The sequence below is a fragment of the Leptodactylus fuscus genome, chromosome 1, assembly GCF_031893055.1.
Source record: "Leptodactylus fuscus isolate aLepFus1 chromosome 1, aLepFus1.hap2, whole genome shotgun sequence".
NCBI classification, from domain to species: Eukaryota; Metazoa; Chordata; class Amphibia; order Anura; family Leptodactylidae; genus Leptodactylus; species Leptodactylus fuscus.
In genome coordinates, this window is record NC_134265.1 from 69448443 (window position 1) to 69460943 (window position 12501).

Genomic DNA, 12501 nt, shown 5'->3' on the forward strand with positions numbered 1-12501 from the left:
CCCAACCCCTAAAGTTCTTAAAGTGGTTGTCCTTAAATATGGGCAGAATGGGTTTAACAAATAAAATAAGCATTACAGACCTCACCAACCCTCCCAGGTCCTCTGCTGATCGTTTAATCCAGGAAATTGGTGACTGGTGACTTCCTGTATGTTTACAAGGATCGGGAAGTAAAGAGCAGCGGGGAAGCCATGGAGCAGTTGAAACAGGGCATTGGCAAGATCGGTAATATTTCTTCTTTGTTTACCCTGCTCTGACCCTTTAAAAATAAATAAATATCCTGCCAGACAACCCCTTTAAACAAGTGTTCCATTTTTTTTTTTGTCCCTTTTTGTTAAAAATTGCCTCCTTGATTCATAGTTTGAGGATAGGTTGCAATTTCTTGTTTTCCTGCTGTACCAGACGAAGAGAAGTATGAGGCTAGGGTCACATGGTGCTTTTTTGCTGAATAACTGTGTGTGTTTTTAAGTGGTTAGTGGGATCTGGATATCCTACAATGCTGGAAAAATCCAGTGGGCGCACACGACCACGACCACTGGAGCCAGGTTGGCAAAGGAAAGCTATTTTTATTTGTACAGATGACTCGTTTAGGGGTATCAGTGTCACAAACTAGCAGCACCCCTTCCTCAGATCTGATTAAGAATGACAGTGTGTGTGTTTAGTTGCAGTAATGAGTAGCCCATGTTACTAGAGCCCTCAGCCCCCCCACCCTGTTTCCATAGAGAGTAGCGAGTCCTCATAGGACCTGTTATCAGGTATAGGACAAGAACCAAGGAAACCATGTGTAAACAATGGGAGGAATATCGGGCAGACGACACATTTTTAAAGCAGTTAGTATTTGGGGAAAAGTCTTGAACTTGCATAAGTTAGCTGAATAGATAAGATCCTTGACCCCCTTTAATATAAAGGCAATAGCACTATACAGGACTGACCACCCTTAAAATCAGTTTTCTTCAGTTTTAATATCTGTTGAAAAATATTGATCAAAATCCTGCCATGTAAATGACTGTAATCTTTTATTCACACTTGTGTATTTTGCATCAGTGTTACAATCGAGATCCGCTCTGACTACCATTTCTATGACCTGCTTTTTCATGATCAATGATGTTAACTAGCTGATGTCTTTGTGGTTTTGTATTTTTTTTTGTGTTACAGCCGCCAGAAAGGCAGATTGTGGTGGGGATCTGCGCGATGGCCAAAAAGTCTAAGTCAAAACCCATGAAAGAAATCTTGGAGCGTCTTTCGCTATTCAAGTACATCACTGTGGTTATTTTTGAAGAAGACGTCATACTGAATGAATCTGTAGAGAACTGGCCTCTATGTGATTGCCTCATTTCCTTCCACTCCAAAGGTACAGTATTAAGTTAGGTCCTGAGTATAAAGTGGAGCAGATCGAAATAGCAGCAATTTACGTATTAATGTTTGTGTCTGCGGATAACAGGCAGTCTGCCCAGCACAGGTAAATGCTTGCAGTTATCTATATTTTAGTAAGGCCTCATGTCAGATTTGCTGCCCACGGAGTGACTCTGTGACTGATCATAATGACTTTCTCTTAGCTGTACCATCAATTTTATCAACCATCACATTTCTTCTGAAGTTTTCATTAAGATATATGGGGACTCTCACCCACTTGTCTTTTGCAAGTACAGACATTATATATAAGATCTGGTCTCCTGTGCTTTGTTTTATCACCACGTAAACTGATACCAGCGCAGGAAAGAAGAGGAAATTACTTTCCCATCTATCTTGTGCTGGGAACATTTTCTGATGTTGATGATAAAACTAAGAATGGATGAATGAATTTCCAAAAAGCAGAGTCCCCTGAATAGTGCATCTATGGCCCCAGGGACACAATATATTGTATTTCTCATGTGGGGCCGAGTTTGCAGCGGAATACACTTGGTTGATACTGACAGCTACCTAAGTGTGTTCAGCTGCAAATTCTGACCCACATCAGAAGCACACATGACCTAAAATTTTTATTTGGGTTGATGTAGACCTGGAATTCATGTAAATAGAGATTGGAGAGCAAATTGTTGTCAGTGAGACACCGTTGCGGATGAGATTTCTCTCTACTCCCTGTGCGCAGTTTATAGAAGCTAGTCTCAACCCACCAGCTCAGAGAGAAATGCATGTGAACATATAACTTACAGCAGAGGTCGTAGAATATGCTTTAGACAGGTAGTAGACTCTCTTTAATACTTGAGTGAACTGATGGTCCTGTTGGGTGACCAAGACCGATTCAGCAGAAACTTCAAGAGTGAATGTCTGTTTAGAAAAAGAAGAAAGGTGGAGGAGAAAATAAAAGCCTGACAAGTGAAGAAAGAGGGATTTAAGACGTTTATTACAAATTTTCTTTTAATTTGCCTCTGCTATTGATTTATGTGATATTTGTTGAAAGTTAGTGATCTAGAAATGCAGAAGGTAAATGTCAGCAGTTTTTTCCTGATTTTTCTATAAGCTGTGTTCAAGTCATTGTATATATTTATCTTGCTCTCTTATTGATTTGTCTGTTAATCCTTATAGAATTTGTGGTTCATCTCTTCTAAGGTTAATGCATTTGAAATTGTGTATGCTGATGGGCATGATGTCCGCTATAATGTGTATATAGTGCTCTTAAAGATGATTTTACTGGGGGATAGCTAGGCATCAGGGGAAATGTAGTGTTACGTGGGATTTGTACTATGCTACGGCAGCTATATCAATGGGGAAACTCCTAACTCTCATTGTATTGTGCACAATATATTTGTCTCTATTTTTGGAACTTTCATAAGAGTAAAGATTAAGGTATTATGTTGTGTTTTTTTTTGTTTGTTTTTTATACAGGATTTCCATTGGATAAAGCCGTCGCTTACGCAAAGCTCAGGAATCCATTTGTTATCAATGACTTGAATTTACAGTATCATATACAAGACAGGTGAGGATTTTTGTAACTTTTATTATCCAACCATGAATGAGGATTGTGTCTATGGACAAATATAATCATATTCTGGCTTGGGTCCCAGCAACACCCCTACCCCACACTCAGATGAACTGTTCATCCTCTTCAATGATTTCCAAGTAAAACACTGTACATCGTATATCAGCGTTGCCTGTTGTGGCAGCTCAAACTCCTTTAGTTTGACTGACTTATAGTAAGCCATGTGAACAGTCCGTGTTCTGGAGACTCTTCAAACATCTCATCTTATGCTGATGACCTATTATAAGGATAGTTCTCCTTCCAAAGGACAGGTCATTAATATCAAAGTCCTGGAAAATCCTCTTAAGGCTAAGTCCTGACGTGGTGTAAACACAGCTTTTTTTTCTTGCAGCTTTTGTTGTGGTTTTTTTGAGCTAAAACCAAGAATGGCTACAAAAGGAATGGGGAATACATTGGAAGCTCTTATACTACTACCTTTAGCTCAATCCTCGTTTTGGCTCAAAAAACCGCAACAAAATCTACAACAAAAAAAGCTGTGTTTACGCAGCGTGGGGCCTTAGGGTGCATTCATATGGAAGAAAATGGTGCTGAATTTGGTGTGGAATCTGCGTCAGATTTAGTGCTGAAAAAAAGCCTCCCATTGAAAATGGAGGCTAGCAGAAAAAGGGACCCATTGAAGTCAATGGGAGGCTTTTTTTTTTTTTTTTTCAAAGCGCAGCATCTGACCCGGATTCCGTACCAAATTCACCACCATTTTCCTCTGTGTGAATGCACCCTTAGCGTAGAGGGGTTATCCTACTTTACCTTAAAAAAGATTGTCTGTTTCCAGCATCAGCAGGTTCACTCTTCCATTTACAGGCCCCCTGGCTGACGTTAGTGACGTCCAGCTAGTGCCTGGTGACCCCTGCCGCTACGCTCAAGCCTTCAGCAGTGAACTTCACAAATGACATCTGACTTCTGGGTGGTGCCGTTTCTGAAGGTGATCTTTGAGGCTTGTGATTGGCTGCAGGGAGGAGAGTAATGTTTTGGGGTTATTTTGTTTGTTGACCCCATCAGTAGCATCATTAATTCCTAAGAGTCAAACAGTTCTTGGTAGAGTGCTTAAATCCTTTTAAAGAGGACCTTTCACCATTTTGCCCACAGGCAGTTCTATATACTGCCGGAAAGCTGACAGTGCGCTGAGTTCAGCACACTGTCGGCTTTCCCGATGTGGGCCCGGTGTGAAGAGCTTACGGTCCGGTACCGTAGTGCTCTATGGTCAGAAGGGCGTTTCTGACAGTTAGCCAGAGACGTCCTTCTTCACAGCACAGCCAATCGCGCTGTGCTGTGAGAGCCGGGAGGAACGCCCCCTCCCTCTCCTGACAATAGTCGTCTATGGACGAGTACTGCGAGCAGAGGGAGGGGGCGTTCCTCCCGGCTCTCACAGCACAGCGCGATTGGCTGTGCTGTGAAGAAGGACGTCTCTGGCTAACTGTCAGAAACGCCCTTCTGTCCATAGAAGACCTACGGTACCGGACCGTAAGCTCTTCACACCGGGCCCACATCGGGAAAGCCGACAGTGCGCTGAACTCAGCACACTGTCAGCTTTCCGGCAGTATATAGAACTGCCTGTGGGCAAAATGGTGAAAGGTCCTCTTTAAAGTACTGGTAAGGTTTAAAGCAAATTAGCATCCAATAGCAGAAAGGGATTTAAGTAGTGGATCACTGGTGGCCCAAGACTTCAGTCTTATCTTTTCACTTTATCTGTGACCCATACAAAAAGTGCCTGTAGTTTCTAGCCTTTGAAGAGAGCGAGGCAGAGGCTCATGTACGTACAGCAAACATTACTCAGTCCGTGAGACTCCACTATAATAATTTTTTATGATCGTAAACGGCTATTATAATGTTAATCAGATCTGCAATCAAAGTCTCTGATATAGTGTGATGAATACGATAAAATCCCAGATATGAGAAGACAACGTTTATGCAACAAGTGATTTTTCCAATGTCAAACATTAGTGGAGAAGCTAAACACTTGGCAAGGGGAATAGTTTATCTGAATTAGTGCTTTGCAATATACTAATATATGTGTAATTTTTTTTTCTGCTTGCAGGAGAGAAGTTTACAGGATTCTCAAAGATGAGGGGATTTTACTTCCTCGATATGCTGTCCTTAATCGTGATCCAAACAAGCCAGACGGTACGGTATAATATATAACAGTAGAACATATTTATCCCTACTCCAGGGCTAATGCTATGATTGATTTTATTCATATGAAAATTTTATTCAAATGAAAAATGGGCTGCATGACTGAGGCACTGTCTTCCTATTTACATCATGGAAGACAGATTTGCATATTCTTCCCATGATCCCTTACAGTGGAGCGTCTATGGCTTAATATGACTCCACACACCTACATGTTGGTCTCTCCCTAAGGAGTGACGATATCCCCTTAACCTTGTCTAGCAGCCTCTCACCTCTGCCAAGTCAGTCTTCTCTACGCCGGGCTGAAGAGATCCAAATAGATCGAAACAGCTGTCCTCGGCTGAGAGACTGTACTTGGTAAAATCCCACCTCATTGCAGCAAAGGCCTCTGGGAAGGTCGGGCATGATGTTAAAGGGAGCGCCCCCTAGTGGGCTACATGACTGAGGCACTGTCTTCCTATTTACATCATGGAAGACAGATTTGCCTATTCTTCCCATAAATTGGTTGCTGCAGTTATGTCTGCTTAGGAAGTTCCCATTCTCCAAGAAATGCCTGTGACATATTCTACCATGCAGCCATACACTGCTTACATTGCGTGAAGGCTCTCAACTATATATTGCGTGGCATCATTATCTAACATATTCCTCAGCTCCTTACATATATTGTGACCACTGACTGTCCCCATTGGGGCTCACACTCTATATTCCTTATCATTACATGTTTGTATGTTCTCTCCACGGTATTGTAGGTTTTCTTAACAAATAATTGTTTCATTCCACACACCAAACTCCATGCAAATGTTGTCCTTGGTCACTTTCAAACTTAGGATCTCAGTGTTGCAAAATAGCTGTGCTAACCACTGAGCCACAGCTGATAGGTCCTAAATGTATCTTTAGGATAGGTCATCCATCACCCCTTCAAGTTATTGTAATGAGGGTATTGTTACTGTAGCTATGACTAATGTATCTCTTTTAGTATATTAAAATCTGCCATCACCTGCTAAGGCTACTTCCCCTTTTAGTTGTGTCTGTTCGTACTGGTTTAGCAGGTATATTGAGATGAGATGAAAGCACTTTCTCCTGTATAATTATTTCCTGTACAGAAACAATGCACGGTACTTCTAGAAATACCTCCTTTATATATGTGGAGCAGATCTTGTAATTTTCCTTTCCAAAACTGTTTCTGATATCTTAACTTTATAAAATATTTACAACCTAAAGTAACCTCAGAAAGTGACGGCAGACTACAGTACTATGTTGTGAGACAAAGTGAACGTTCAGCCCTGACAGTTGCATGTCTCAGTGCAACCATAAATGCGCATGCTCATCTTTCAGCATACATGTTTTGTTTTGGTGGTAAAGGGAGTAAGGCTCGGTTCACATCTGTGCCAGGTTTTTGTTCTTCTGGTCTGTTGATGGACCAGAAGAACAGAAAAAAAATGGCCCGCAAAAATTAGTAGACAGGAATAGAGCCTGAGAGACCCCCATTCCTTTTACTTTGAAGAGACTGGATGAGAAAGTTGGGCTTGCAGAACTGACACTGCACCCGACAGACACTATGCATCCAGGGTATGCCATTTTCAACAAAGGATCAGGTATGTTGAAATCTGCCATTAGGCGAGAGTTGGGAGGTGACCATTATCAAGGCCATTCCATCTCAATTATGCAGAGAGCAGAAAACTCTTCAGCGTGCAGGACCGCCCTCAGAGCACTTGTGGGATCTGCTTTCCTCAATTAAAGGGATTCTGCCACCACCAAAATCGCTTATAAACTATTTCTATCCTGTTGTGTTAGGAGGTAGTGACAACTTTATATCCATATACAGATTACCAGGAGAAAACTGATACATCCATGTCCTGAATTGGGTTCACCAAGTAGCTTATTTACATAAAAGTTAAGTGTCTCCGTAGCAAAATTGTGCTTCAGCGTGAAATGTTATGTTCACCATGTGACTAACAGTCCCTAAAACATCATGTAAGTGGTTCAGAATCAATTTTGGTGGTGATAGATTATCTTTAAAGTTTAATTTTTGCAAAGTCATTCTGCTACTGACATATGCACAGACCACTCTACAGGGCCCCTAGCTAACTGTCAGCAGTGTTAGGGTATGTTGACATGGCGGAAAATGGATTCCGTGTGTGCACAGCTAGCCGCAACGGAATGCCGATACAGTACGCCGGCATCATGTTGCGACATTCTGCTCCACATTAGGCCGAATGAATGGGTCTAATAGGGAGGGAGTCTCGTGCCACGGATACCGCAGCTGAGTCAGCCGTGGAATCTGCGACAAGATAGATCATGTCACTTCTTTTTTCCGCTAGCTAGTAGTGGAAAAAAGAAGCAAGCGGCTCCCAATGAAGTCAATGGGAGCCATTTTGGCAGGCAGATCTTGAGGTGGATTCTGCGTCAAAATCCGCTGCCAAACTGCGTGAACATACCCTTACACAGTCAGAATTGCTGACAGATTCCCTTTATCTCCAAGCTTCTAGCAGAAAGAGATTGTATATACTCTGTCCCCCCCATATAATATCACCATAGAAAAACTACATTTAACCGTAGCCTAATAGTAAGCTTGCCATGAGCACTAGGGTGAAAAAACTAAATAATAGTTAGGCCAACTCCTAATGAAATCATAAGAGATTTCAGACACTTTTGGTGTTTGTTACAGCAACAGGAAAAAAAAAAATAAAAAAAATCCCTGCTCCTTTTTATATTTACGAGTGTTTAGTCTGCTGATTCTTTAAATTCTTGCCGGCTGTAAAATGTTTCCATAGATCACAAAGCAGTCGGCTTGAATGCACCAGCTTTAATATCTACAAGAAATGAGATGCATAAAACAAAGCGAAGTATGTGTATTATTAACCTTTGAACATAGTTTGCTTGTATAACTAAGCTACTTAAAGGTGTTTACCTAGCTGCAGGAAATGTTCTTTAATAAAACCAAACATCACTTAACCTGTTAAATCCCCCGATGCTCCAGCATCAAATCTCTGGTGGTCCTTGCTGTCTTTGTTTACTTTCCTGGAACAATCACATCTGCTGCGCTCACGTGACTAGTAGGCACGACACATCCTTATTTCAGGGAAATGAAATGCTCACTGTTGTTTCAATAAACTTTGCCTTCGTGAATAATAGTACAGGTGAATATAAGAAACGTTGTCAGAGAGAAATGCTTCTTTCTCCTATCATTCAAGTTTTTCCTCTTCTTTTTCCCTGACTGATTTTCACTCTGAAATCTCTGCTAGATTTGTCTCCAGGTCCCAGATTGCGCACGTCTTTAGAGGGGGAGGATTGATTGAGCAAGAGCTGAGAAAGATAGAAAGTTGTTATTTAGCTTTAGTTTTCTATCACAACCAAAGTGCTTTATTCACATGAATACAGGTCAGGACTTCTCTCGCTCCTATCTATCTATCTATCTATCTATCTATCTATCTATCTATCTATCTATCTATCTATCTGTCATGTATGTTCTAAATGAAAGAAAATACAGTTGTAGAGTAACTTCTCTTCTACTTGTTGTGAACAGCAGGATATGGCAGCTAGTCTCTACCCACCAGCTCAGGAAGAACTGCATCTTACACATAGGGCCTGCAAAGCGGTAAATATATGCAAACTAGAAGTCCTACAATGGCCGAAAATAGTATTTCCTAGTGTCCTCATGTACATAACTGGCAGCTTATCCTGAAAGTTAATGGATACACTTTCACCTCCAACTCTTTACATATTTCGACAGGCGGCAACTCCACTGCTTCTAGCGCAGTTAAACATTTTTTTTCTTCATACCAACCTCTTCAACATGCTTAATATGGTCTGTGCCGTCAGATGGGCAGTCTTGGACTAAATGACGGTAGGGAGCCCAGTTATCATATTGGGTGCTGAATCTAACAGCATCAATTGCTCAGGAATGGTAGAGGCTAGAGAAAATATGCCAGCTGTGGAACAGTGCCTATTGAATGATACAAAGAGTTGGTAGAGAAGGCGCCTTTTAAAGCCCTGTACGGGTCACCGTTAGGGTTGTGCGATTGGGATCGGAAAAGATCGGATTCCGTTCGGCGATCGAGTAGATTTCATGATCACAATCGGAATTCCGATCTTTTTAGGCGGGATCGAGGTTCGGAGTTTATTTCCCACAATGCTTTACTACTGGCCAAGCATTGTGGGAAAAGCTAACAATGTTAGCTAGGTCCCATAGCAATGAATGGATGCAGCCAGCACACAGCCTGTGTCGGCGTCCGGCCACTTGACCCCCTGCGCGCCAGCTGCGTCCATTCTTTCTAATGGGAGACTAGCTTAGGAGAGTGTGGGCGGGTAATGGGAGGGGAGCACTCACGTCTCCCCGCCCTGTACCCACCCACACTCTCCTAAGTCACAAGCACCGAGACGAAAAGAGGACCGAGAACAGTGGGGACCGGACCAGCGATCTGTGCAGGTAAGTGAACAGCAGGGGGAACTAAGTAGCCAGAGGATTTTTTTTAAATCACTACACAGCGTAGATTCTAACAATTAAAGCGTTCAATTTTTAGACTCCATGCTGTGTAGTGAATAGGATTGTTTTTAAAATCCGATCTCCAATTATTAAAAAAATCCCATTGACTTGCATTGGGATCGGGTTCGAATGGAAAATGATTGGAAATCGGATTTTTAAAAACGATCCTGTTTTTCCAGCCCTGATTAATTTTTTTTTTTTTTTCCCAGCTTATGTATTATCTAAAGCAGGGGTGCCCAATACGTCGATCGCGATCTACAGGTAGATCGTGAAGAACGTATGGGTCGATCGCGGGATTCAGGGATCCCCGATGTCTGCTTGTTCACAGTTCAGGCTGAGAGTCATCTCCGGACACTGGCAGGCGGAGCTGCCGCAACCCCAGCCTACCAGTGTCCAGAGATAACTCTCAGCCTGCGCTGTGAACAAACAGACATCGGGGATCCCTGGGCAGCCACAGAACGCTGCTGTCTCCTGCTCTCACGATCCGCCTGGCTCCACCCACAGACATGCCCGGCCCCGCCCATAAGTCGGCCCGGCCCTAGTAGATCTTTTGCCTTGGTCAGCTAATAGAGTAGCTCACACGCTGAAAAAGTGTGAGCACCCCTGATCTAAAGGATAGGTCATCGGTGTGCTATCTGTGTTGGTCCAACACCTCTACCCTGTACAGATCAGATGGGGTGTCAGAAGCTTGCTAGTGTCAGCTGTGTTGGTTTCAAACCTCAAGGGACCCCTAAAGTAAAATAGCAGTTCCAGTTTAGACTCCATACCGACTCTGTGCCGCCCCCTCATCTGCATTTTGAGGCTTGCAGTTGCTTCACATTCTAGCATTCTTATAGTTATCTATGATGCTAGGAGTCCTGCTTACCCATGAAATACCGTCCAATAATTTATTTTTTTCATAACGCAAGAATACCAACAAATATGGAGTATAATGTCAAGTAAAAGGCAAAACCGGATGTCAGGACAAAGGTGTCGAACAGTCATTAAACCAAACAAATGAATAAATGAATAGCTAACAGACTGACAAGGTGCTGGCCAGGTGACGCAGCGCCATCAACGGCACAGGGCGAAGAGTACTGTGTCAAGGGTTTACGGCAAATATTAGTTTATCTTATGGGGTGGGATCTGTCCACCGGTGACTCCAGTTAACATTCAGTAATGTCATTTTAATGCTAGGAGTCAATCTCCCAACCTACTGTTCACACCAGTAAATCTGCCACACATATACACACACACACGCACACTTTTATGGAAAAGATTGTGTGGATAAGCCCTTTAAGGATATCTGCCTAGAACAAGAGCTGATGCATCGACTGTATAACCAGTTGATCTGGATTTGTTTAAGGTGTCTTTTACACAGCCTGTTGCAAACTGTATAGAGACAAATGATCGCTTATATGATTGTTCTTCTACCATACATTTGGCTTTGTGTCAGATTTGCTGCTGACAGTGGTCGATCAGATGGTGGTCCTAGAAGTCATCATTGTTTGCTCCTTTATCGTCTGATCTTGCACATGTTTATACTGGGCTGTGATCGGAAACCGCCATTCTTACAATTACTGGTTCTGCATGGAAAAGTTTACTGCTGGGGGTGTCCTGCTCCTGTATCACATGACCAAGGTGCCAGCTGGTTCACATTCTTTACTGAGTAGTACCAGTCCTTGCACTCATCACAATATGACGGCTGGGGACATTCAGGTCATTTTATCCTTTAATGTAACTCCTTAAACAAGCACAGATCTGTCATCGCTTGTTTCCGACCATTGAGTCTGGTCACAAGATCATAAGTGAAGATGATAAGACAAAAAGAGCTGAGCTGTTTGTGCTGTCCGAAATACCAACTCTCTATGGACAGCGCTGGTTTATTCTCGGCTACATTGCATAAATACCTGGTGTGTAAAGCCCCTTACATAAAGCTGCATTCAGTGTTAGTATGTTATGTGTTATCTCATAATTTCTTTGTAAAGCCATCAACTTCTTGGGGGTTTTATTTTGTTCTTCTAATCTGTAAATTGCAATCTCCTCTTTATATATGTTTCTATTGTATCTCATAACATGCGTGAAGACAAATGTCCATTGTACTGAAGCGATGGAATAATTTCTAGTGTTTACTTCAGATGATGACTATTTACCAACATACTTATCAGAGCATAGTCCATGGTGCAAATTCACTGTGACTGTAAGTAATTCGTAACAAATGGACATGTACCTAGAGATCTGTAATACATAGTACAGCAGCTATAATGTAGGGATATGTTCACATCTGTTCAAAGTCTCCATTGCAGAAACTTCCATAAATTAATAGAGATTAATCCTGTATGGAGGACATTTCTCCCTGCCGGTTTCAGTATAAAATGGACACCAAGCGGACCCCAATATATTCTATGGTGTCTGCAGTTGTCCGCAGGTAACCGCTGTTTTGACAGTTGGGTTCTCTGTCATTTAAGCCCCCTAGCAGACCCAAATGGCTGAGAGCTCAGCACAGATGTGAACCTAGCCTAAGTAAGAAAAATCCTTGCACCGTTCCTGACCAGTGCTGGAGGTTCTTAAGGCTGTACACACAGATTTGTTTTGGGACTGACCTTCCATCTCTATTGGATGTCCCAAATCTCCTGTGATGGGGCTTGTTGAAATCAATCAATTGTTCTCAAGAAAGATGATTTCTCTCTCCCTATTGAAAACAAATGCATGATTGGCTGAGCATGCATGTGTATAGGATGATCGGATGGGATCGCTGTTGGCAGACAGCTGTCTAGGGTTTATGTTTAAATCTGCACGTGAAAGTGCTTCAGAATTGTTCCACCCACATGGGTCTAAGAAATGGAGAAAATGAGAACTGTGAAAAATGCTAAGAATTCTAAAAATGGTATGAAAAGTCTTAAGTGTTTGTAAAATTAAGTGGTGGCCTCATTT

At 42.2% G+C, this 12501-nt stretch overlaps 1 protein-coding gene across 8 annotated transcripts in view; it reads left to right on the plus strand.

The window, feature by feature from the left end:
- PPIP5K2 (diphosphoinositol pentakisphosphate kinase 2) overlaps nucleotides 1–12501 on the plus strand; it is an 83927-nt gene that overhangs the window by 18771 nt on the left and 52655 nt on the right. For all 8 annotated transcript variants that reach the window (XM_075271649.1, XM_075271596.1, XM_075271605.1 and 5 more), the window contains exons 3-5: nucleotides 1154–1349; nucleotides 2825–2915; nucleotides 5011–5096. In XM_075271649.1, coding sequence (XP_075127750.1) covers nucleotides 1154–1349; nucleotides 2825–2915; nucleotides 5011–5096 — 373 coding nt within the window. The remainder of the gene's footprint in view (nucleotides 1–1153; nucleotides 1350–2824; nucleotides 2916–5010; nucleotides 5097–12501) is intronic.